The sequence below is a fragment of the Pleurodeles waltl genome, chromosome 1_1 (assembly GCF_031143425.1).
Source record: "Pleurodeles waltl isolate 20211129_DDA chromosome 1_1, aPleWal1.hap1.20221129, whole genome shotgun sequence".
Lineage (NCBI taxonomy): Eukaryota > Metazoa > Chordata > Amphibia > Caudata > Salamandridae > Pleurodeles > Pleurodeles waltl.
In genome coordinates this window covers 322154157-322181361 of record NC_090436.1, presented here as the reverse complement: position 1 = coordinate 322181361, position 27205 = coordinate 322154157, and the positions used below count along the sequence as shown (strand labels likewise).

The window sequence follows — 27205 nt, the reverse complement described above, 5'->3', positions numbered from 1 at the left end:
CAGCCATGCTCCGGTCATTTTATCTTTGTTGGCCCAACGGGAAACAATGTTAAATATCACTCTTTTTCAGTTTCGGTGTTGTCCGCAACTTTTCTTCCCAATAATTTTTTTTTTTTTTTTTTTTTTGTTGTTGTGGTGAATGCCATTGCTATTTCGGTTGTCTAAGTGCATCCAGGCATTCATGACGATCAATGTCCCTGACAGGATTGATCCTTAATGTCGCCATGTGTCTTTGAGCATTAATAGCTCTAGGCCGTAATACCCATTAGTGGTTTCTAACTGTGACTGTTATTGGAAACAGTCAGTAAGGAACCACAATGGACCCAAAATAATACAAAGGACAAATGGCGCTATGCAGAATTTAGCTTTAAAGTCCACATGCATTAACAGACATTGTACATCTGACAGCTATACAGTTCCAAAAGTGGTGCATTTGAACAGCCCGCTAGCCGTTCAATATCTGCAAATGAGATTCAGAGCTAGTACCTGGCACAAGCTTCATTACAGCATCAACTCACACATTACTAGGCCTTCTTGCCTTAGCAACTGCCTGTGAAGATCGCAGAGTTAAAATAAAGAACTAGAATGTGCCTCTAGCTCACAGGACGTGTCCGCACTGGGAGACATGCTGCTGGAGTGGACAGCTTTAGAAACACTCGCTTTCCTTTGTAGAAGGGTGGATATGCATATGGAACTGCATATTTCTACTATAAGATTATGAAACAAGTGAAACAGTCCTTTCCGTGTGTTTGTATTATATATGTAAAGTTTTCACAGGTGTGTAAATTGTGTAGTCTATGTCTGTTTTAACTGTTTTTTAAAATAGTTGCCTCGTTGTTCTGTCCTAGCTACAATATCACATTTTTTTTTTCTCCAATTAATTACCTCAGAATGTATTCTTTTATAAGGTATAAACAGTATGGGAAAGTGTATTATTGGTTGTGATGGGTAAGAGTCCTCCTTGAGTAATAATGCCACTATGTTGTGAGGTCCAGTAAAGGTTTCAGTCATTCTAACCTGAGCTCAAACAATGTTAGCGATGGTACAGAGCAGACAGACAATTTAAGAAAATGTATAAAGCGTTTAGAAGATCAAAAGTTACAAATCAGTAAACACTACACAATAAAAATCCGATTCCAATTTAGAAAAATAGAGAGTAAATTAATGAACACAATTACACCAAAATGACAAAAATCCAGTAGGGGCAACCAGATATATGATTTCTAAAGCTTTAATTAAAAATAGACCCAAAAAGCATTAACCACCAATGCGGGTGAACTGGTTGCAGTAGACCAGGACAAAGGTGAGATTTGAGGCCGACCGCAGTGGAGCACATGTTAAATACATCAACCAGGTTTGACTTGACCTGAGGTTATATCTTCAGACATAGAATTTTCACTGGTATTCAAAGCCTTTTGGTAGGGCATGGCAGCAGGCTGAATCTGAGAAGGACTCCACATTATCATATAGGTATTGGACAAGGTTCTGGTGAAGCCATTGGCTTCAACAGGAAAAGCTCTGAATGGGAGTAAAAATAAAAAAAAATCACACCCAGGGAAATACTTTTGCTGTTTGCATACTTTTGGCACCTTTGCCCAGTCAAGTTTTCTATGTTTGGACTTTGTCACGTTTTTTGGAGCTTTGAGTCATACAGGAGGGCAAAGCTGCAGGATGTAGCAAAGAGGGCTCCACAAGGACAGGTACTTCTTCATGAGGTCTTGATAAAATGGATTTACTGCTGCAAGATAAACCTGAATCTTCAGCCCAGTGCCAGGTCAACATGGTCAGATTGACTTTACTGGTTTGTCATAGTCCGCTGGAGGTCTTTGAAGCCAACAAGTTTCTGTAAGTTCCATGTTTTTCAGAATTTTAAGAGTAGTACACTTTAGCAAATTCAAGGTTCCCAGGACCTCAGGAATAGCACTCGGCAGTCACTCCAGCAGAAGCCACCAGTACGGTCCATGGCAGGTCCAGTTGGAGCTGCTTAGCTGGGCTCTTACAGGAAAAATGCTTCTTTCATTCATTCATTCGCATTTATAAAGCGCGCTACTCACCCGTAAGGGTCTCAAGGCGCTGGGGGGGTGGGGGGGGTCAGTGCTCAAAGAGCCAGGTCTTGAGCTGCCTCCTGAAGGAGAGGTGGTCAGGTATGGTGCGAAGGTGGCTGGGCAGAGAGTTCCAGGTCTTCGCTGCCAGGAAAGAGAAGGATCTTCCTCCGCCGGTGGCTTTGCGGATGTGGGGTACGGCTGCCAGGGCTTGTCCGGTCGAGCGTAGGGTGCGCGGAGGAGTGTAGAAGGAGATGCGGTGGTTGATGAGTTTTGGTCCGAGGTTGTGAAGGGCTTTGTGTGCGTGGGTGAGGAGTCTGAAGGTGATCCTCTTGTTGACTGGGAGCCAGTGAAGTTTCTTCAAGTGTCCGGAGATGTGGTGGTGGCGGGGTATGTTCAGGATGAGTCGTGCGGCAGCGTTCTGGATCCGTTGAAGTTTCCTCTGCAGCTTGATGGTGATGCCGGCGTACAGAGTGTTCCCATAGTCCAATCGACTGGTGACGAGGGCGTGGGTGACGGTCTTTCTGGTATCGGTGGGGATCCAGCGGAAGATCTTGCGGAGCATGCGGAGGGTGTTGAAGCATGCCGAGGTCACCGAGTTGACCTGTCTGGACATGGAGAGGGATGAGTCCAGGATGAAGCCGAGGTTGTGTGCGTGGTCGGTGGGTTGGGGAGTGCTGCCTAGGGCGGGAGGCCACCAGGAGTCGTCCCAGGCGGTGGGTGTGGGGCCGAGGATGAGAACCTCCGTCTTCTCTGTGTTCAGTTTCAGCCTGCTGTCTGTCATCCAGTTCACTACTTCCTTCATGCCTTCGTGTAGTCTGGTCCTTGCTGAGGTGGGGTTGTTGGTGAGGGATAAGATGAGCTGGGTGTCGTCGGCGTAGGATATGAGGTCGAGTCCGTGTTTTCGTGCGATGTTCGCCAGGGGGGTCATGTAAATGTTGAAGAGGGTGGGGCTGAGGGAGGATCCTTGGGGGACGCCGCAGATGATCTCCGTGGCTGTAGATCTGAAGAGGGGGAGGCGGACTCTCTGAGTTCTTCCGGAGAGGAAGGAGATGGTCCATTCCAGGGCCTTGCCTCTGATGCTGGCGTTGCTGAGGCGGTGTATCAGGGTACGGTGGCAGACCATGTCGAAGGCTGCAGAGAGGTCCAGGAGTATGAGGGCCACGGTTTCTCCCTTGTCGGTCAGGGATCTGATGTCGTCCGTGGCTGCGATGAGGGCGGTTTCGGTGCTGTGGTTAGCTCTGAAGCCGAACTGTGTGGGGTCAAGTGAGTTGTTGGTTTCCAAGGCGGTGGTGAGTTGAGCGTTGACGATTTTCTCAATCACTTTGGCGGGGAACTGTAGGAGGGAGATGGGCCGGAAGTTTTTGAGTTCGGTGGGGTCTGCTGTTGGTTTCTTTAAGAGGGCGTTGAGCTCTGCGTGTTTCCAGCTCTCTGGGAAGGTGGCGGAGGTGAGAGATGCGTTGATGACGTCTCGGAGGTGGGGTGCGATGATGTTGTCGGCTTTGTTGTAGATGTGGTGCGGGCAGGGGTCGGATGGAGATCCCGAGTGGATCGAGTTCATGACGCGGGTGGTTTCCTCGGTGGTGGTTGGGTTCCAGGTGAGGATGGTGGTGATGTCGGTGGCGGGTTCTGGGGGTGGGTTCGTGTTGGTAGTGGTGAAGCTGTTGTATATGTCGGCGATTTTGTGGTGGAAGAAGGCTGCGAGGGAGTCGCAGAGGTCCTGTGAGGGAGGGATGGAGTTGTTTTCTGCGTCGGGGTTGGAGAGCTCTTTGACGATGCCAAAAAGTTCCTTGCTGTTGTGGGCGTTGTTGTCTAGTCTGTTCTGGTAGGCTGATTTTCGTGCGGCGCGGAGGCGTTGGTGGTGTTGGCGGGTGGCGTTCTTGAGGGCTGACATGTTCTCCTCGGTCTGCTTGAGGCGCCAAGACTTCTCGAGGGTGCGGCATTCTTTTTTGGAGTCCTTGAGGTCGGGGGTGAACCAGAAGTTTTTCTTGTGGTTGTTGGTGTTAGCTTGGGTCTTCAGGGGGGCCAGGAGGTTGGTGCAGTCTGAGATCCAGCTCGTGAGGTTGTTGGCGGCTTCGTTGGGGTTAGTGGTGCTGGTGGGTTGGTTCTGGGAGAGGGTCGATGCAAGCTGTTCTGTGGTGATTCGATTCCAGTGTCTTCTTGGTGGTTGCTGGGTGTGGTGGTGCATGGTGGTCTTCTTGAAGCTGAAGTGGACACAGCTGTGGTCCGACCAGGTGAGTTCGGTGGTGTGGCTGAAGGAGATGTGTTTGCTGGAGGAGAAGATGGGGTCGAGCGTGTGTCCGGCGTAGTGGGTGGGGGTGTTGACTAGCTGTTTCAGTCCTAGGTTGGCGAGGTTGTCCAGTAAGGCTGTGGTGTTGTTGTCGGTGTGGTTCTCCAGGTGGAAGTTGAGGTCCTCTAGGAGGATGTAGTCGGTGGACGAGAGTGCGTGAGGGTTGATGAAGTCTTGAGTTTGATGAGTTTGATTTGTCCCTGTAGCTAAACAGGAGGTCAGCCAACTCATTCTTGGAGTTCACCTCTTTGCCCTGGTGCAAGTGGGGGCAAATCAAGCTCTTCAGAACTCCTCACAGGTCTCAAACAGCAGGTGTGCTCCTCCTTCTGTTCTTATACAGCTCCAGAGAGTTATAAAGAGGATGCCCAAGGTTACCACTTATGTGCCTCACACTAGCCTGCAGGACATGTGCTCCATTGCATTCAGCCTCAAATCACATCTACGTCCTGGCTTCTTCCTAAATAACTGGGATAAAGAATCCCTGGGGTAACCCCATCTGCTTTTGCAACAATTTCTGTGGGTCTTACTGCAGACAATCCCACAGTGCCCCTCTCTGCCTAAATACAGGATGGTGAAACTGTTCTCCTCTTATGTAGAGCCTGTGCGGCCATCCAAAAGTTGTGGTCAGTAAAATAAACAACCCCACCTCTGTGGTTACTTCTGATTAGTTCTAGGGGCAGCTCTCTCTCCATTGGGAATGGAGGCTGCCTGACTGGGGGAACAAAGAAAGGGGCATGCCCAGATGTAAGCCATCAATTGCCTGTGACAGGGGAGGCCCCTTTAAAGTTAATTAAATTCCTCGGTGCTGCCCAAATTGTTATCCTGTCAGAAAAGCACTAACACCTCTTTCTGTCCTGGAAGCAGTTTTCACACCTCATTCAGGTTTTGAACACTCGGGGCTGCAGCTAGGGGCTAACGCAAATTAGCCTCCAGACGCTTAAGGCAGAGAAAGAGTAATTTTCTAAAAGTATTTTGTCTTTGATATTTTTAAAACCCAACTTCTCCACTGCATTGGGATTTTATTAAATATTATAGAATGAAATGTTTAAGTGTTTCGTAGCCGTAGATAGCAATATTAAATTTACTAGTGCATCCCAGTGTTCCTGTATAGAACAGCTAGCCTTGCTACAGTGAAAATAACTTCCAGTTGCTAGTCACTGTAAGGACATTTCCTACTTTTAATTACTGTGTAACCTCTCATTTTGGGCTAAAAGGCCTAGTTAAGGGTGATTTACTAATATTTAAAAGGAAGATTTAGACCTGCCACATGTTTTATTTTGGCAGGTCCAATGCATTTTTTAAACTGCTATAGTAAGGCCACTATGGTAGGGCCAAAGCCATGTTTACACTGTCACTATAGTGGATGGCACAATAGGTGCTGCAGTCCACTTACAAGCCTTACTCACATTTTCTACCATATACCAGGGACTTATAGGTAAGTTAAATATGCCAGTCAGAAGTTTAGTCAATAGCAACATGTTTTAAGGGTCAGAGTACATGCACTACAGCCTGGTTAGCAGATCTCCAGTGCACAGTGTAAAAAACCAGCAACATAAGTCTACAAAAAATCAGGGTGGTCATGCAAAAATAGACATTTTCTTACATGGAGAAAAGTAGGTCCATGTGCCTCTAAAACATCCACTTGTGTGTTAGAAATGTAGTTGGCAGTGGTTTACACCCTGCCCAGGTAGGGGCCCTCACTCTAGTCAGGGTAAGGGAGACACACAACTAAGATAACCCCTGCTCACCCTTTGGTAGCTTGGTACGAGCAGTCAGGCTTATCTCAGTGGCAATGTGTAAAGTATTTGTGTACACACACACACACAGTAACACGGTGAAAACACCACAAAAGTACTCCACACAATTTTAGAAAAATAGGCAATTTTTATCTGAGTAAAACAATACACAAATTACAAAAAAACAACATGCACATGTAAAGATACACATTTTCAAAGATTAAATCTTAGTATAGCACTTAGAAACACAGAAGCTCCAACTCAGGCTGTCACAGTGTCTTGACGGAGTCACTTCCAACAGTCCGACATCACTCGCAAGGGAGTGCGGGCCAGTCACGGAGTTGCATGGACCCCAGGTACAGTACCTTCAAGAATGATGAGGAAACAAAGACGAAGTATGGGAGGTGAGGCATCACTGGAGCCTGTGTGGTGTCAGTTCCTTACTGCTTCCAGGAAGGTGTGGCATCGGTTCCCTACTGCTAGGCAGAGTAGGTGAGGCATCGGTTCCTTATGGTTGCAAGGGAAGTGATGCAGCATCAGTGGCGAGGCGTGGGTTCCTTACGACAAGGCAGGGTCGATGAATCCAGCAGGTCAAGATGCGAGGTGTTGCCTTGGTGTCGCAGTTACACCACGGGGCCACAGGTGCTGAGTCGAAGTTGGGTGTCACGGACGTCGGTGACAAGGCGCTCAGGACTCATGCTGTGGTGGGACTTCAGAGGTGCTCCTGGGGCATCGGGCCTATGTTGCAGGTCATGGTCGTAGCACTTAAAGGGGACCACGTCTCTAGTGCAGGCAGCAGCACAGAGTCAGAGAGCGGCACCGGTTTTGAAGTCGCTATGGAGTCGATGTGCTTAGTTTCTTCTTGGTTGCACCAGAGCTCACTTCCAAGGGCCCAGCAATTGGAGTTGCCACCATTTGATAAGTCAGGACTCTCAGCAAGAGAGCCAAGGTCCTGGCAGGTGAAGTGTTTGATGGCCTTGAGATTTCTTAACAGGAGGCAGGCTCAGTTCAAGCCCTTGGATAACCTTGGAAAGCAGGATGTAGAAAGTCAAGTCCAGTCTTTTCACTCCCAAGACAGAAGCAGCAAGCAGCAGGCCAGCAAAACAAAGCAACAGCCAGAGTGGCAGTCCCTCCTACAGCATCCAGCTCTTCTTCCTGGTAGAATGTCCTCAGTCCAGAAATGTTCTAACTCTGTGGTGTCAGAGGTCCAGTATTTACACCCCTTTCTGCCTTTGAAGTATGCAGATTTCAAAGAGAAATCTTTGTTATGCACAAGATCCTACCTTTCCCACCCTGGCCCCAGATACACTCCTGCGAGTTGGAGACTGCTTTGTGTGAGGACAGGCACAGCCCTATTCAGTTGCCCATGTCAGCTCCTCCCACCACTCTAGCTCAGGAAGACCCATCAGCCTGGTGATGGGCCATCAGGATATACTGGGTACACCTCAGCTCCCTTTGTGGGACCATCTAAAGTGAATGCACAAAGCCCAGCTGTCATCCTGACCAAAATATGTTTTCCACAGACAGGCAGAGGCAGAGAATGGTTAAGCAGAACATGCCTACTTTCTAAAAGTGGAATTTTCAAACCTACTATTAAAAAAACAGCTAAACCAAAAGATATAGTTTAAAATTGTGAGCTCAGAGACCCCAAACCCCATATCTCTATCTGCTCACAATAGGAAATTACACTTAAAAGGTATTTCAGGGCAATCACTATGTTACTGTATGGGAGAGACAGCTCTTGCAATAGTGAAAAACAGATTTAGCAGTATTTCACTATCAAGACATGTAATACAGACTTGTACATGTCCTACCTTTCAAATGCACTTCACCCTGCCCATGGGACTGCCTTGGGCCTACTTTAGTGGGGACTTACATGTAGTAAAAGGGAAGGTTTGGGCCTGGCAAGTGAACTTGCCAGGTCGAAATGGCAGTTTCAAACTGCCCACACAGACACGGCAGTGGCAGGTCTGAGTCATGTTTACAGGGCTACTCATGTCAGTGGCACAATCAGTGCTGCAGACCCACTAGTAGCATTTGATTTACAGGCCACACATGTTGCACTAGTCTACGGACTTACTAGTAAATGAAATATGCCAATCATGGAAAAACCAATCACCAGTACAATTTAGACAGACAGCACTTGCTCTCTAGCACTAGTCACCAGTGGTAAAGTTCCCAGAGTCCTAAAGCCAGCAAAAACAAAATTCAGCACAGGTTCAAAAACATAAGGCCAGAAGCAAAAAGACAGGGAAAACCATGCCAAGAGCTGACAGGTCTAGCCCTGCGCATTTATAAAGAAGATTTAAAAAGCTTTCCATGTCTAACAAAAAGTGGTTTTATTAAAATTAAGAAAGCAAGATAGATAGTTTATGCAAAGAAATAGATGGTGAAAGCGAATGATGGACTTAGGTTGCCTTTTTGTCACGAACCATTTTTCAGCCTTTTAAAATATGTCAGGGCATATGTGAGTAATAGCCATACTTCCCCTCACATCCGTTAAACAGTTGGTTTTATATCTGCATGAAGCACTCAAACTTCATTTACTTCATAGAAAAGACTTTATAATATAACAGCTCCTATTCTGTCAACATGGCATTCCTAAATTACTCATTCCTTGCAAGAATGTAGAATGATAACAGTTAACTTATTCATCAAAACTCTGTGATGATGCTATAGAACAACACTCAGAAGTTAACTAACAGTCAACTGCTTCTGTTGTCAATAGATGTTTTTCTCAGCATATCAGACGTTTTCAACACATATATGGGGAAGATATTTGCAGATCTGTAGAAATTGTGCCCTCTTCTTTATAGTTTCCAGGGCACTAACCACAATTTCCAAAAGAAAATCATGATTGAAAAACTGGATTTACTCAAAAACGGACTCATCAAATCCCAGCAAAGCATCAGCAGTTTTCACAGTGTGAAATCACAATTCCCAAAGTTACAATTGTACCACCAACAAATGATTTGTTTTGTGACTAAAATCTGTTGTCATCCTTTCTATCTGCTTTCTTTTGGTGATCCTTAAAACCACACATTCACTATAGTGCATTTCACTAGTACAAAAATGGCAGAGCCTTTTCACCAAAATTAATGCAACTGTTATGCTTATTGTAAACTTTCACCTAAATTGTACAATTTAAAATAAGCCATCTAACAAATAAATATGTGAATTTTACCCCAGATGTCTGATTTACTATAGCAGCAGTATCCGGGGTGAGGTGCCCCCATATATTTATTGACTAAGACTGAGTAGAACCTTCAAGTTCACCTTGGTACCTCTGATACCACCCCAGTCAATAACTATCAGAGAGTGCCCTCTATGTTCGTCAGTATTGCTTAGATGATGAAACCAAGACTTTTAATATTTAACACAACCTCTTCTGCGTATGAGGATGACATGATCGAGTGTGCAGAAAGCAGCTGAAAGGTCCAACAATATCTGGAGGCAGGAGTCATCTTCAACTGCAGTCAAGAGTGTATGTGTAAGGTAGCAGCCTCCATGCCACAGAGTGATCTTATAGCAGACTGGTAATTGTGCAGGAGTTCGCATTAATGTGATCTTGGAGTTTAACATAAACTGCTTTTTTAAAACCTTATCGCTGAATGGTAGGTGAGCGATGGGCCAGTAGATTGCGAGGCCACCAATAAGAAACTGATATTGTAATATCACTTCAACATTTATAAAGCTACTGTCACATAGGCAAAAAGGCTTAACTACCCATGATGCATCCATTAAAGTGTGTACCACTCAATCCATTCCTTGAATACGTTTATCTCCCTCAACCCTTTTTCAACTGATGACTTTACTAACCTCACTAAAGCCTGTGGCACATAGGGGCCACCCACTGCCACATGTCCAGCACATGTATTCAAGAACATACTCATTAACAGCTCACCTATAGCTGTGGAGTCTAACCTATTCCTGGATGAACTTGCACATATCAAACAGATTCTTAACCCAGTCAGTCGCTGGCTCGTTATCCATTTAAAATTGGAAGATTTGCTATGGACCTTTCTTGTCAGACTGAAACAGAGTTGCTTAATTATCACCCTACATAAAAGAAAATAGTCTACTCTCCGACAGAAAAAAAATCCACTCTGTTCAGAGCTTAAAATATGCTCTGAGTGCAACTTGAGATGACATCAAGATTCAACTGGGCTATCAACTCTTTTACTATAGGATATTTCTTCTGTGATTGATTCTTATGGTGTGTTATCCTATGTTGCTCCAGAGATTCACTTCTGAAGGGATAAACAGCAGTGTCATTCTTCGGATTGCCTCCTCACTCACCAACAGATATCTTCTACTATAATTTTTAGCTTTCCTTTCAACTGTTTTCCCTCAATGACTGGAGTTCCTCAAGAATCCACCATCACTTCTCTCCTCTTGAACATTTACCTTAGCCCACTTCGTAGACACCTCGTCATCTTCAACTCAACTACTACAATTTCCCCAGTGACACACACATTATTCTAAAATTTGACATCACAGCTAATCTAGATTCCTATGTGTCAGTAAAATACTTTATTTGACTACAAAAAGTCACAAAGGCACACAATCCATGAAAAAAAACATATATGACTGGATCACATAACATTAAACAACAACCATTTAAAGTACATATTGAGAAAAGGTTAAAAAGACATAAAAATAAAGAGAAACATTCATGATCCCTGCCCATAACAAGTGACCAACTTTTCATCTGGGCAAATATTTCCTAATGCTATGGGCCCCTATCAGGAAGCTTGCAACATTAAAACAGATAAAAGGGCTGGTTAACATTTGTAAAAACATCAGAGCAAGTTTAACCTTTACAAATAAATGTTGCCTGAGCAAAGGCAAAATATTCTTGCACAGCACCATGTCTTGTGGGGAAAAGTCGTCACACAGACAAGGACCTCTCTCTTCCAGTTTATGTTTACCCTGAGGAACCGCAAGTGACCAATGTAAAAGATTAAGGGACATATTTATACTTTTTGGTGCAAAACTGCACTAATGCAGTTTTGCACCAAAATGTTTAGCACCAGCTTGCGCCATTCCTGAGCACCAGCTGGGCGCCATATTTATGGAATGGCGCAAGCCAGTGCAAAGGGTGGGCTAGCGTAAGAAAAATTACGTTAGCCAGGTGGGGCTGGCAGTATGGGAGAAGTGGGTTTTGCACCAAAAAATGACGTTAGGCTGGTTAGAGTAAAAAAAAGATGAATCTAACTAGCCTAGCATCATTTTTTGGTGCAAAACCATCCATACCACATGACTCCTGTCTTAGAAAAGACAGGAGTCATGCCCATCACCCCAATGGCCAGCACAGGGAACCAGTGTCCCCTGGGCATGGCCATTGCACCCTGTGCCATGCGGGGGCCCCAAGTTGGGCCCCTGATGGCACTCTAATTAAAAAAAAATTACTTACCTATACTTACCCTACTTATCTGGGATGGAGTCCCCCATCCTCCGGAGTCCCTCTGGTGTGGGTGGGGGTGTCCCTGGGGCTTGAGGAGGGCACCTGTGGACACATTCCATGGTGTTTAACCATAGAAATGGGTCTGCAAGTCCCTTAATGCCTGGTCTGACCCAGGAGTTAAATAATGGTGCAAAGCAAGCTTTGCACCATTATTTAGCCCCTCCTCCCACCTGTGCGTCATTTTAGCACAGGGGGATAAATATGGGGCCATGGGGTTAGCCCCATTGTTAAGATGGGAATGCCTACCTTGCATCTCATTGACGCAAGGCAGGTTCACACATCTAAAAAATGGTGCAAACTCCAATATTTTGACATTGGACTGGTCTAACGTCAAAATATAAATATGGAGTTAGTTTTGCGTCAAATTTGCGTAAAAAAAAAAGATGCAAATTCAGCACAAATGGGGTACAAATATGCCCCCTAAGTCTAAAACTCGTCAGTAGTGAACGATGTTATGGCAACGTTACTGTAAACAAATAGGGCTCCATCAAGGAGATGGTTTTCATCATCATAATATGGGAACGAACAGTAGGCTTAATAAGTTCTTGTGTCTCCCTTTCCGACTTTAGCATAAGAATAAAATGCTGCCTTGCCCACATCAGGTTCCTTTTTATTATGACATGCAGAGTCTAAAATAACTCAGGGTGCCCCATTTTCTGGGTGACTGCCTGTATATATTTGAACAAAGGGATGTGTAGGAATTTATCTAGTGTCAGGCAGTCCTTAAAAATTGCCTGGTTAAGGTCAAGCTCCAGGTTATACCACACCTTAAGCCAGCTAAGTAGAGGAGCAAGAGTTAATTGATCAGAAATGTACCCAAGCCCCAGCTCCTCGTGTATGATATATGTTGGGACCAATTATGGAAACTCAACAATTTTCTTAAAAATGTATTTGCCACTGTCTGAATTTCCTTCATATTTAGAAAGCCCCATAGATTCCTACATGATTGGCTAATCACTCCAGGCGGTTGACAATGGATGCTAATATATCACCCTAAGCTAAACACACCAAAACTGGGGTATGAGCTGCTGGTAAGTAGACTACCCACTAAGGCCATCCATCTAGTCATAAGAACTTGGATCACGATCTAGCCCACTCCTTCAAGTAAGCAATAGAGGCACATTCATGGTAATAATCCTGCCGCAGAGGTTCATCAATCATCTGGAGAGGCATGTGAGACTGGTCAGGATGCCTTTCTTGGGGAAATAGCCACTACAGTTGATGACAAATGGTTTGGCTATGCATACAGGAGCTGTTAGTGAAAGAAGAACAATTATGCATCCTGGAGTAAAACATTCTCCTTTGGCTGAATTAAAGGTTGCTAAATGTATAAATAAAATGATAGGCATGGGCGAGCTCAGCTTCTGGTTACAAAGGAACTGGTTATTTGAATATAGCGTTAAGGGAAAATAACTAATGTAACTGGCTAACTCCACTAGCAGAACTGCCAATCACAGCAAATTTCACCCTCTCCTTTCTGCAGATGCTCCTCTACTTGTTGCCAAATACCAACTGGATTCATGGTAATTATGTCATTGCCAACATTCTAAGGAATGTGATAATTATTGTTCAATTTAAATTGTGAAAATCACATGGACAGTGTTGGAAATGGCCCTTTTTGCAGGGTTACCCTCAAACGTTTTGCTTTCGTCCTCCTATTTTTTCAGGTTTGTTTTTGCTGGTTTATTGTCTCTGCGTACTTTACCACTGCTAATCATTGCTAAAGTCCAAGCGCTCCGTATAACAATTGTACAATTGATTGGTTTATCCATGATTGGCATATATGATTTACGGGTAAGTCCCTAGTAAAGTGCCCTAGAGGTGCCTTGGGCCTGTAAATCAAATGCTACTAGTGGGCCTTCAGCACTGGTTGTGCCACCCACATTAGTAGCCCAGTAACCATGGCTCCGACCTGCCACTGCAGTGTCTGTGTGCACAGTTTTCAACTGCCAATTCAACTTGGCAGGTGTACCCACTTGGCCTAAACCTTCTCTTTTTATACATGTAAGGCACCCTTAAGGTAGGCCCTAGGTAGCCCCATGGGCAGGGTGCAGTGTAGGTTTAAGGTAGGACATGTACTGGTGTGTTTTACATGTCCTAACAGTGAAATACTGCCAAATTCGGTTTTCACGGTTGCATTGCTTATCTCTCTCATAGGTTAACATGGGGGCTGCCTTTAAATAACTTTAAAGTGCAGATTTCCTTTGGGAGCAGATTGAAATATGGAGTTTAGGGTCTCTGAGCTCACAATTTAAAAATACATCTTTTAGTGAAGTTGTTTTTTAGACTGTTAATTTCAAAATGCCACTTTTAGAAAGTAGGCATTTTCTTGCCTAATCCATTCTCTGACTCTGCCTTTTTGTGGATTCCTCATCTGGGTCAGTTTGATAGTTGTGCTTTTCATACCTCTCCTCTAGACAGTGACACAAATGGAGCTGGGGTGTAGCCTGCCTATCCTGATGAGTCGTCTGAAGGGGAGGGGAGGAGTGGTCACTCACACCTCAAAGGACTGTGCCTGCCCTCACTCAGTGCAGTCTCCAACCCCCTGGTGTGTGTCTGGGTCCTGATCTGGACAAGGAAAGATCTTGAAAACACTTGAGACTTTGCTTTGAAGTTTGCCAACTTCAAAGGCAGAAAGGGGTATAAGAAGAAGACCCAAAACCCCAGATTTTTTTAATCTTTCTGGAATCAAGAGGAACCTCTGCCAAGGAGAAGAGCTGAATAGCTGGAGGAGGAGTACTGTCCCTTTGCTGTGCTGCTTTGCTGGACTGGCCTGCAATTGCTTCTTCTGCCAGAAAGGAGCGCAAAGGGTGAACATTGCTTTGTGTCCTACTTGAGAAAGTTCTCCAAGGGCTTGGATTAGATCTTTACTCCTGTTGGAAGTGTCAGGGACACCAAAGACTTCAGTTTCCTCAACCTGCAGCACTGGGAACTGTGTGTTTTGTGCTGTTCGAGAGGAGAAACCACTGCGCCGCCGCCAACGATGCTGCTGGCCTGCACCATGACATGCCGATGCCGCATGGAGTCACATTGCCCCGCTTCGCACCGCGACCCTGGTCTCACCAACGCCGTCATCGGACAACTTCACTGAGCCGCTGCTCGTACCGTGACCTGTGGGCCCGCACTCCGGCATCGCCTGCTCTCACCACAGCCTTGGCATCCCCGCCGCCGCCGCTCCTGCTGATGACGACACCGCTGCCTGCACCGTAGCCTGTGGACATCGCTCGTGAGGAGCACAAAGCACCACCCCGCACCGCAGCCCCAGTCCACCGACGCCAGCATCATCGACTCCAGTGTCATCATCAGGCATCCTGCCTGCACTGTGGCCTGTGGACACCGCTTGTGAGGGTCACAAAGCACCATCCCGTACCGCTGGCTTTGGCCTACTGACAACAGCGCTTCAGCAACGACGATGCTGCTGCCTGCACTGTGACCTGGTGACACCGCACTTCGCACCGCTCTGCTTCACACCGCAGCCCTGGTCTCACCGACACCTCTGGATGCTGCTACCGAGCCACTGCCTGCACCGTGACCTGTGGGCACCGCACGTTGCATCGTCCTGCTTCACACCGCAGCCCCGACGCCATCCACGCCAGCGCTCCTGACTTCATCAGCCCAGAGTTCGATCCACAATGCGAGTGACTTCAAAGGCCTGACAACTCCCGCCCCAAACCTGACACCGCAACGCCAGCGACGTCGCTCTCTCCGGAGCTCACCGCAAGGATCACGAAGCCCTGCAATACCAAAGGTACTGTTTGCAGGTCTTCTCTACACCGTAACTGGCCCACGACGCCATGATAGCGCCAGGTGGAGCTAGCGACTTCAAGAAACTGTATTTTTGATTAAATCTTGCAGAATTCATATTTTTACTACGTTATGTTGGATTTTTATCATTCTGGTATTGTTTTATATAGATAAATATTGGCTATTTTTCTAAAACTTGTGTGGTGTCCTTTTGTAGTGTTTTCACTTATTACTGTGTGTTATGTGCAAATGCTTTACACATTTCTTCTGAGATAAGCCTGACTGCTCGTGCCAAGCCACCAAGGGGGTGTGCAGGGGTTATCTGAGTCAGTGACTCCCTTATCCTGAGTAGAGTGAGGGTCCCTACTTGGGCAGGGTGCAAACCGACTGCCAACTAGAGATCCCATTTCTAACAGACAGGTTTCAAGAAAAAATAACAGACCCAAGTCTCCTAATATACATTGTGATCAATACTTAGATTTTTTAGGATTTCTGAGACCTTAATACTTACTACCAACTTGTCAGTGTTTTTGTTAGGATATCTGAAACATTTCTTCTTCTGCTGATGCGCCAAGTAGCACTATTGGCTTACTGCATGCACACCTCAAAATACTCAAATTGTTTAGTTGGTTAGAGAGAAATCAAATGATAAAAGTGAAATTTGCCACCCGTCATGAACGTTTGTCATCTTTTTGACTTCTGTAGTCAATTCAAGAATGCTGTTGACAGGTCTGACAAGCGATTTGTTTTATTTGATTAAAATCTAGGATCCTGTGTTTTGTTCTATTATGTAATCTGGTGAATCTGCATTTTAATCCAAAACCAGTATTGGTTCATTACCCAATTGACTGAGATTCATTTTTGGCTCAAGTGAACTAATTTGGTTCCTAACATATGCAACTGTCATCAAACAAGTTAATTTGATATTAGACTGACATTGTGCTGTGATCTAACATCATGGGTGTGGTTCATTCTGAAGTGAATCAGTGTACTAACTGAAGCATTGGTAGGCCCTGCTGAGGTAGGGGGACGTATCACAATTCTTTAATTAGCTTATTACTTCATGAAAGACATTCTGCACTCATTGTGGTGCGGTAAAGTTCATTTAGCTCTTCTTTATCACGTTTCAACCTCTTGCCAGTGGAACTTCCTCAGGATGGTGATCCACAACACGTAATATCATGGTGTGGCCCCAATTCATAGCAACATGTATCCCTCTGGGGTTTGTATAGTGGCTACTTGGCTCTTCACGGTATGGTATTCCATATTCGGGGCAAGGTTTCTCATGCTTCTTTGTTAGTGCTGAGTCAAGTTAAGTAACAGAGCAAGCCTTAAAAGCATACATCTTAGAACTAGTCAGAAGAGTCAAGCAGTCTGAAATAAGCCATTGCTGAGGATATTGTTGAATATATTATATCCATTCATTGCACTAAATTTGAAATCATGCCCTAAGGTAACCATTAAGAATTTGTTGCATGATGGAATCTCCGCCACAATCACAAAAAAACTTTATTACAACATAACGCCATTAGTTTTACATCTTCTGACATAGCTGCCATTTTTAGCACATTCGAGTATCGCTTGCGAGACGCTGTAGTAGTTAGAAAAGGGCTCGGAGCCCCGTCCATGTCACGTTAGTGTCTTTCATTGGTTCGTGGGCTTGCCTTTTAAAATCTGCTTGCTTTCATTAGTGGAAGTCATGCATACGTCATGCCTTTTCCGGTGGTTAGCCCTCCTCGAGCGCAGCGACCGTCCGGTTTGTGGACTACTTTTTCTCTTTTTTTGCAGCGCGATCTCGCTTGTTTATCAGCGTGATCGCGCTAGTTTGTTTTTCTTCCATTTAATGAGGCAAGAAAAGTCCGGTTGGGAGTTTACAACTGCTAATAGCTCTAACTCGGAGAAATGCGAGACCCGTTGCATTGCAAATGTTTGTTTTTTTGTAATTCTTAAAATGTGCATGTGTTGTAGCTTTTGTACGTCAGCCTTTTCTCCTTTGCACACAGCAGTGCTGCAACCTCTTATAGAGCTATAGGTGTGGTGTCGCGTGCCAGTGACACAACTGGTCACCGGAAACCACCAACGTGAAAGGGGTGTAGCGAGAGGAGTAATCCTCGCACACGTCCGTATTGTAACAGTGTATACCGCCACTTACTTTAACAGTGTTTGGTTTGACCCGAGGTCAGGGGTAAACGTATAAAAGTAATAAAGGGCGTGGTCGAGGAGGCAGAGGTGCGAGAAAGGTCGGCGAAGCACACCCGCTGTGCGAAAAAATATATCCGTTGACAGCCGCACCCGACCACGCGATAAAACATAACCATTTGGTGACGAGGACGGAGCGACTCACCGTGCTCCTTCACCCTGCGGCGGGCGCTCCATACGCAGTGCTCATGCTGCGTGGTGCCATGCTCTGGTGCTGTCTTCCCCGGCCGGCCTCCCAGCTAAGCGTCTTGGTTGCCCTGGGAACCGCGGAAGCAGGCATTCTCCCCGCGATCCTGTGGTGTGAAGCCGACACGCGCGCTCTCCAAGAGGTGCTCTGCACCCAGTGTGGCTTCTGCTGGTGGCCCCGCCCCCGCATCCTCCGGAGCCTGAGTTTTCCTCAGCTGCTGCTCCTGACACGTGGCTCCTGCGCAGGGCCTCTCTGTCTGCTGCCCCAGAGACCCCACGTGCTCCCATCCTGACGGACCTGGAGAAGGAAGTGCCCCAGGCCCCCTACATGATGCTGAACATTAAATTATTCTCAAGGTCTGCCCAGATAGCCTGGTGAGTGCGACGCTCAGAACTCTGCCCTGTCATTGCCTGGGCTCGCTACCATTATCTAATCTCACTGTTGCCATACCACTGGTAGAGCCGTTCCTTGTTGAGGGAGCCCCTTCGGCGCAAGCCCCCAAGTGGAAAGAATGGGTGGAAAGGGTCCTACTATTTTTTGAAGTTACCAAGGTAGAGGACACTCAGAAGTGTGCCATGCTCCTCCATTTAGGGGGGAAAGACATCTACAAGAAATCCAAGAACCTCATTGAAGACGCTCCCAAGACACACACAACTCTCATTGCTCACTGCTGCCTTGAACAGGCATTTTGAGCCAATGGCCAATACTGATTATGAATGCATCATCTTTAGACAGGCCCGGCAACAGGCAGAAGAGTCGTTAGACTCCTTCCACATCAGACTGAGAGATCTGGCCAGCATGTGCAAATTTACTGATGAAGCAGAGGAGATAAGAGGGCAAATCATCCAAGGATGTGCATCGCTAAGACTTCGAGAACGTATATTAGAAGAGTCTGGAAGGTCTCTGCCCGACATCTTACAAATGGGGTGCACAAAAGAATTGTGGAGGCAGCCCTATAGAGACCCATAAAAGAGGAGGCCGCCAACACAGTAGCTCCATCCATGAACAAAAGGAAATACCGCCTGAATAAACAGCCGACAAGACAGTGCGGGTATTGTGGCGGACCCTCACACAGACCGTCTGATTGCCCGGCCAGAGGCAATACATGTGCTAGCTGTGGGAAATTACATTACTTTGCAAAAGTATGCAGGTCACGTAGGACCCGAACTGGAAATGCTTCCGTCAACACGGCGTCAAACAAGTCTGAGCACGGAAGTGACATGGACGATGACGAAGCCGAGTAGCACGTTATTCACTCCCTGTTCGCAGTTGGGAACACCACCCCTCTACTGACAAAGCAACCAAAATGCCAGGTTCATATATGCACACACAAGACTTTGGCAGTTGGCGACACAGGAGCGTTGATCAATATTCTAGCTGCTGAGGAACATCGCAGAATGATGCCAGTTCCGGTACTGACCAAGGCCAAAGTAAAAGTCTACGCCTATGGACAGAGCACGCCACTTGCCCTGAAGGGTATGTTCCAAACTACCATCACCCATGGATCTCAAATAATTCCGGCTAAAGTCTACGTGACCGAAGAAGGATGCGGAATGCTGCTAGGCTGCAAAGCTGCAGAAGACCTCGGAGTAGTCACATTCGCATTCAGCATACACCAAGAGTCCATAACGGAGCTGTTGGCCAGGTACCAAGGAGTATTCGAGGGAATTGGATGCTTAAGAAGCAGAGAAGTGAAGTTACACATTGATAAGACTGTGCAACCGGTTGCCCTTTGCCACTGACGCATCGCGTTTCACCTACGGCCCCAGTTAGAGAAGGAGTTGTATCACCATGAGAAGTCGGGCATTATCGACAGGGTAGCAGGACCAATGCCGTGGGTCTCACCAATTGTAGTGGTACGCAAGTCCAAGCAACCCGGGGAGGTCCACATCTGCATGGACATGCGCCTTCCGAACGCTGCCATCAAGCGCAAGACATTTGACACCCACGATCGATGACATTCTAGGTGAGCTCAGTGGGTCCTGTTGGTTTTCAAAGTTGGACCTAAGGTCGGGGTACCATCAGTTAGTGTTAGCAGAAGAGTTGCGCTACATCACGACATTCTCTACCCATATAGGACTGAGGAGATATATCGCTTACATTTTGGGATCTCCAGTGCTGCTGAAGTTTTCCAAAATGTAATACAGGAGCTACTAGCCGATCTGCCAGGGGCAATAAATGTCAGTGACAACATTCTCATCCATGCTCCTACCATTGCAGAACACCACTCCTGCCTCCAAAGCATGCTCCATAGGATCCAGGAGTCTGGGCTAATGTTACACCATAGGAAGTGCGAGTTCCTAAAGAACAAAATACAATTCTCTGGATATGTGTTCTCAACCAATGGCATTGCACCAGACCCAGCCAAAGTAAGTGACGTCAAAGATGCACCTCCTCCCACTTGTGTGACCGAGGTCCGAAGTTTTTTAGGGATGGTAAATTACTGTGGCCGATTCATTAAGGACCTTTCCGCTCTCACCCAACCCCTCCGAAATTTGACCAAAGCCTTGGAATCATGGGTCTGGGGCTCAATTGAGCAAGCCGCGTTTGAGGCCATCAAGGACGTGCTGTCCAGTGAAACCACACTGAGGTATTTTGACCCGAGTACAAGCACCAAGGTCGCAGTAGATGCGGGCCAAAAGGACTAGGAGCCGTGCTACTCCAAAAACAGGATGAGGGGATTTGGTCCCCGGTAGCCCATGCTAGTAGGTCCCAAACCGAGACGGAACAAAGGTACTCTCAGATAGAGAAAGAGGCGATCGTTGTGCATTGGGGCTGCAAACATTTTCACATCTACGTTTACGGATGCCCTTTGACAGTGACGACAGACCATAAGCCCTTAATACCTTTGTTCAATGACACTGCCTCAAAGCCTCCTCCCAGGATAGAGAAGTGGATGCTCCAATTACAAGACTATAGATGTCAACTAGAATACTGCCCTGGGTCTGAAAACCCTGCAGACTATCTATCAAGACACCCACAGGCAGCCTCAGATGAAGAAGTGCATGACACACGAGAGACGGAAGAATATGTTGATACATCTCAGATCGGTCCAGACCATTGCCCCTATCAGTAAGTGAGATTGTTCATGCTACAGAAGGTGACGAGTGTCTACAGAAGGTATTAACCGCCATACGGACCAATCAGTGGTATGTCGTGAGAAAACAACTACTCACGTTGAACTCGGACTCACAACGCATTCTGGGGAGCCTGTACAATGTCCGAGATGAGCTCACTGTAGACACGGACAGATGTGTACTCAGGTGGTGCAGGCTGGTCATACCATCTTCTCTCACTGCCAGAGTGGTACAGCTGGCTTTCAACAGTCACCAAGGCATGGTCAAGACCTAAAGCCGCCTGAGATCAAAAGTATGGTTTCCCCTAATCGATGAACAAGTGGAGAACGTGGTGAAGTCGTGTGTATGGTGCCAAGCCTCTGGAGAGCCCAGCCGGCCAGTCCCGGTCGAGACCGAATCTAGCCCTGTGAAACCCTGGGTATCTGCAAGCCTAGACTTTGGGAGTCTGCTGGATGGTCGCCACACCATGGTCCTCATTGATGACTTTTCCTAATATCCAGAAGTGGAAATCATTCCGGCTCTCATGGCGGATGTGGTCATATCATGTCTGGAGAAGGCCATGGCCACCCATGGCCTGATCTCTGAAAATCAAAATTGACAACGGCCCGCCTTTCCAGAGTCAGGAAATAGCGGGATATTTGGAGAGTACAGTACTCGACATCGTAGGATCACACCAAGATGGCCTCAGGCCAACGTCAAGGTTGAGAGGTTCATGAGAACCCTGAACAAAGTAATTTGCATCGCCCATGCTAGTGGTCAAACTAGTGACTATGCCATTTACTCCTTCTTGCGAAACTATCGCCAGACCCCTCATTCTACAACCAATCGAGTGCCTGGACATGTCGCTTTTGGGCCCACTGCAGTTGACTCCATCCCAAATCATCGCTCCTGGAGCCCTCCATCCCTAAACCGAGACCAAGTTCAGGAACGACAGTTAGCCACCAACAGACGTGCCAGCCACAAAAGACGGGCGGTGTCATCAGACCTCGCGGTCGGGGACAAAGTGCTGTTAAAGGAACTCTCTTCAGGAAGCAATTCTGCATGCCGTTTGCCACTGCTCCATGGACCATTGTCCGTCGAAATGGGTTGGCTGTGGTAGCACGACGCGGGGATGACGTTGTCACACGCAACATCTCTCTGTTCAAGAGGTTTCGCCCCTCAGATGACAAACCTCAGGGTGAGGTCTCACCTCCTGCAGACAGCGACTTGGCATCGTTACCCGATGAATACGTTATCCGTGACCCATGCCCCGGCGACTCGCACGATGTCGCACCAATTCCGGTCAACGAGGCTGTTCCTTGTCTCAACTCTGGTCAGAACCCTGATCGAGGAAGATCGGAAGCCACACGATACAATATGCGCAACAACCCTGTTTCATCCATAAGGTTGCGCGACCACCTACTAGACGTATGATTTGACACTGTATGATGTATGTTTTTCTTTGTTTGATTTTTAGGAGAAATGTGGTGTTGCATGCCAGTGACACAACTGGTCACCGGACACCACCAACGTGAAAGGTGCGGAGCGAGAGGAGTAATCCTTGCACGCGCCCTTTTTGTAACAGTGTATACCCCCACTTACTTTAACAGTGTTTGGTTTGCCCCGAGGTCAGGGGTAAACGTATAAAAATAATAAAGGGCGTGGTCGAGGAGGCCGAGGCGCGAGAAAGGTCAGGCGAAGCACACGCGCTCTGCGAAAAATTATATCCGCTGACAGCCGCACCCAACCACGCGATAAAACATAACCTGGTGTGGTGTCCTTATTTAGTAAGTGGCCTGTGCATATACGAAGCAGGCCAAACACTACAATAGGTATGCCCCAACTATTGCAGAGGCTGTGCCTAGAAGCACATGCTATGGGGCATTAAGAGTAACAGGCAGGAGCAGAAGTGACGTGCTGGGTCACATAGAGGAGATTCACCCACCTTACCTTTTCAAAATGGAGGCTCACTAGATGTACCCAATCTTTGTCTTTAACACGCTGAACAAACTAAACAAAAAGAGGGAGGCCTTTGGTTACAAAACACACTGTTTTTGAGTCGATCTCTTCCTTTAAATTGCAGACAGGCCCCAAAGTCAAGTTTGTGCGGGCTTGATGGAAGAGGCTTTGAATTTTTGATTGTGAAATACCTGAAATTCACTTTAACAATACACTTTTACTTCTGGGTTTAGTAATGACGCACAAAAGATCAGGTCGACCTGCTTTGTGAGTGTATTTCAATTGGCGATATGATGTTATCTCGGGCGTCAGACGCATAACGAGCCTACGGCGAAATGCTTCATCTAACCCTTTCTAAACAGTACCTGTCATCATTACTCAGTGGTCCTTAACAGCGCCCTCTGAAGATTGTTTCCTGGGGCGCTGTACAAGGAAGCGCACTAGAGGAAATGTGTCATCTCGCAACGTTACTGTCTCCCAATGACTGTGTCTAATTGAAGTGGGTAATCTTAAAAAATACTGTCCTTCTGCCACATGTTCAGAGACTTGAGCAGCAAAGCTTGAAATCTATAGGGGCCCGGGATCCGCACCAAGCAGAGTTTATCCTTAAAATATATTTTAGCTTAATTAGAAAAATATCGTTGTTGATAGCAATTTGTATTTTTGCTACAGTTTACGTGTTTTCAATAAATATGTCATTTTGGCCAGGGTCGGCGGGAGCACCGCCGACAGGCCGGCGGTGCCCCGCAGGGCATTCTGACCGCGGCGCTTTGGCCGCGGTCAGATTTGGAAAACCGGCGGTCTCCCGCCGGTTTTCCGCTGCCCTTGAGAATCCTCCATGGCGGCGGAGCGCGCTCCGCCGCCATGGGGATTCTGACACCCCCTACCGCCATCCTGTTCCTGGCGGGTCTCCCGCCAGGAACAGGATGGCGGTAGGGGGTGCCGCGGGGCCCCTGGGGGCCCCTGCAGTGCCCATGCCAATGGCATGGGCTCTGCAGGGGCCCCCGTAAGAGGGCCCCACTCTGTATTTCAGTGTCTGCTTTGCAGACACTGAAATACGCGACGGGTGCCACTGCACCCGTCGCACCTTCCCACTCCACCGGCTCAATTCTGAGCCGGCGTCCTCGTGGGAAGGTTGATTTGCCCTGGGCTGGCGGGCGGCCTTTTGGCGGTCGCCCGCCAGCCCAGGGCAAATCCCAAAATACCCTCAGCGGTCTTTCGACCGCGGAGCGGTATTTTGGTGGGGGAAGTCTGGCGGGCGGCCTCCGCCACCCGCCAGACTTAGAATGACCCCCTTTGTCTGTAAAACGTTTGTATTTTTCATTCCTTTTTTGAATTAACCAAAATTTTATTCTGATGGCGAACCACAACAGATCAATGAATTATTTTAATTTCCCATGTCTGTAAATATTTAGCTGCACATCAAATTACTTAGGGTGTGCTATGTACTAGAACATTTATTTTTCAATCATGCTTGAACAAAACCCATGTTGTAGCTCAGAATGAGTTTGAGTTGCCCATGCATAGACTTTTTCATTCTTTTCCTGGAGGCTAATTTTGTCTGGGTTCCTTCTTTCTGCAAGAATACGTGGTGACTATATACTATCCGAGAAGATTTCCAATCCAGGACATTCCCTTTACAAACAAGACTACAGCTGTCCTACCCAGCAGGTCTCTGATGCAGTGTCAGCTTCCCACATGTCATTTCTGGATGTGCCATCATGCACAGTGTCAAGGCTTCTCACTCATCGTAGCTACCAGTGACCTTCTGCCCATCTTTGGCGCACTTAACTTTTGTGGAAATGCCGTCACCTGTTGTAAGTACCCTCACCCAGCATCAGTCCCAGTGCCACATTCCTGATCGGTACCCTCTTCTCATCATTATGAATATATTCAGATTTCCAAAACCATAATTGAACTGAATATATTCAGATTTCCAAAACCATGATGTAAGATTGCTTATTTTCCTTAGGATATTTCTGTAGTCCAAACGGAACTTTTGCAAGTAATTCTGAAAAATGATTTTGCAGGAATTTGAATTCATTCTTGAATTATGAAGCTTCTATTGAAAGTTTAAGTTGAACATGATGGCTCATCACTTGGTGCAGGCTGTTTTGTTTATATCTTAAGTCCAAGCTACTTCTTAGAATGACAACGATAATGAAGCCCTACTGAATGTGGTGAAATGTTTTTTTCCTTGCAGTCAGTCAACTGATGGCTAGAGTGCATACCAGCTAGAATAATCATTTATATCTACAGCCATTTTGAAAGAACATCAGGGAAAGCACAATTGTAGAGGAACAATGTTTCCAAGTGAAAAGCCTAACATTTGGAAATGGTGGCAATTTCTGCCCCAGCCCCTTATTGCAGTGATTAGACTGCTTGCCTCACTTAGGAGTCAGTCTGAGGATTAGAGTGAGTGCATTCCACTGGGATTGTCCTATCTCTACTGCCAGGGCTGGACTGGGAACCCAAAGCAGCAACCAGCCCTGCGTAGCGCTGAATGAGTGACCACAGAGAGAGAATTCCACTGTTAGTATTCCATCATCATGGTGCCCGTGGTTCCCTCACTTTTTTGTAATAACTGGACAGAATTTTGTAATATAGGTTAATGACTGACAAGCGAAGTTCCTTGAGAAGTTATATGAATGTCCACATTGTTTGCTTGTTTAAGTCATGCAACTCAGCTAAAGTTCACTTAATGTACTAGGTCTCAGCCAGCTCGACTTTAAAACCTTTTTTAAATTATACTCAGACACATTGTTTCAAGGTGGTGATCTCGGGCAGGGAGCAGGTCTGACTCCAGCTTCACTCGGTCACAGCTTTAGGTTCAGTCCTGGCCTTCCAGGGGCCTTGCACACACTTGCTGGCTTACTGGTGTCTCGCTGTCATGGCTTTCATGATAATTAATGTGAATTTTCAGTGTGTATTATCCATTTCAATGTTTGTTATTAACCAGAATGCACACAAACAGGCAGCCTGCCGAGCAGAGCACACCCAGGAACTCCCACAAAACACATAGGGCCTCGTTTACAAAACTTTGGCGTTGGGTAGCGCTGCAAGTGTTTTTTCTGTGCTGCCCTACGCCAAATTGAAAGGGCATGAATGCAGCATATTTGTGAGATACAGTGCATTCCTGTCCTTTCAACCATTGCTTGTGCGCAATTTGCTGCCTAGCGCCAACGCAGGCACTCTTGCACGATGGTGCAAGGGTGTCTTTGTTGTTGGCAGGATTATTTTTGTGCATAAAAGGGACATCTTCCTGCACAAAAACAATACATGGAATGAGGAAAAAACGAGGAGAAACGAGGAGAAATTAAAACAGTTCTCCTCTTTACACCTGCTCTGGGGAGGCGTAAGGTTTTGGCGCTGCCCAGGCTTATGTGATTTTGTAAATCTGGGGCAGCATCAAAGTCCATGGATGTTGCATGGGAACACTAACCGCAATGCCCATGGAACGCCTCCTTGCCTTACTCCATATCTATGAGGCAATGCAAAGTCATGCAAGGTGGCTTTGCCTCACCTCATAGATATGATTTTGCCTCCACCAATGAACCCTAGGGAGACATAGCGAGGTACATAGCCTCCAGCAGAGGCGGCGGGCCTTCACAAATGGTCCACCAGTGGGTCCAGCACACATGGCAAATGCAAGATGAGATCCAGCCCTACCCTCCAAGAGCAAGTATATACATATTAGGCTACTGGTATAATCTGTCAGATCACCACAAGGGGGTTTGAGCCTCACTCCTTTCCCTATCATTATCCATCTGATTAGCGATGGTAGAATCTAGTGGAAATGTAAGTGGTTAAAGAGACCCCTTTTCACACTCAATAACTGTACAAGTGCACATGAAAGAAAAACAGCAGCACATTGAATTCTTGAGGTGGCCAAGAGAAACCAAAGCACACACAAACTCATGCGTGGCAGAAGCACCATCCATAGTCAACACCCAGCGAGACAAATAGTGCTGGTTTTATCTAGCCACTCGACTGTAAACTTATACATAGTAACCCTTTTTTCTCAGAGGATTGCACAGCTCATGAGAAGCCTGCTCGCCATTCCCCTACAAACTGCTGTCATTGTTCTTACCAGTGAAGGACTACTCATGCTGTGAAATATGTAATGTGAACACAGGCCTACGTACTGAGAGTGGTCATGAGGTTTCATTGCAAGTTTTGTAGTAGTTCATACAAGACTGTACTTATTATAACAGACCATGCATGTGGATACTTACAAAGTAGTATAAATCAAAGCTATCAGTATTTGTTTGAAGGAGGGCTCCTTGGTGGCAGGTAATTGGGAGAGGTGGAAAAGAGACCAGAACACTTTGACTGTATATGTGTTGCTATCTCAGCTGCATGAAATTAAGTTCTGCCCTTTTTGGTAGGTGAGGTTGAAAATGACAGACTGGTGGAAATTCAGTATAGATGTCAATCCATCAGGATTGGTGAGCTCTGAAGGATTAAACAAGAACTTAATTTGAAAAAGAAGATTGATTTTACATGCATATATGGATATGCTGTA

The 27205-nt window shown here is 46.4% G+C and overlaps 1 protein-coding gene across 3 annotated transcripts in view; it reads left to right on the top strand.

Annotated features, from left to right (window-relative positions):
• The window catches only part of LOC138284067 (3',5'-cyclic-AMP phosphodiesterase 4D), a 1206532-nt gene that overhangs the window by 1018934 nt on the left and 160393 nt on the right, over window positions 1-27205 (top strand). The window contains exon 3 of one of the 3 annotated variants that reach the window (XM_069222495.1): window positions 13019-13058. The exons of the other annotated variants lie outside the window; for them this stretch is intronic. Coding sequence (XP_069078596.1) covers window positions 13019-13058 — 40 coding nt within the window. The remainder of the gene's footprint in view (window positions 1-13018; window positions 13059-27205) is intronic. 3 annotated transcript variants of the gene reach the window in all.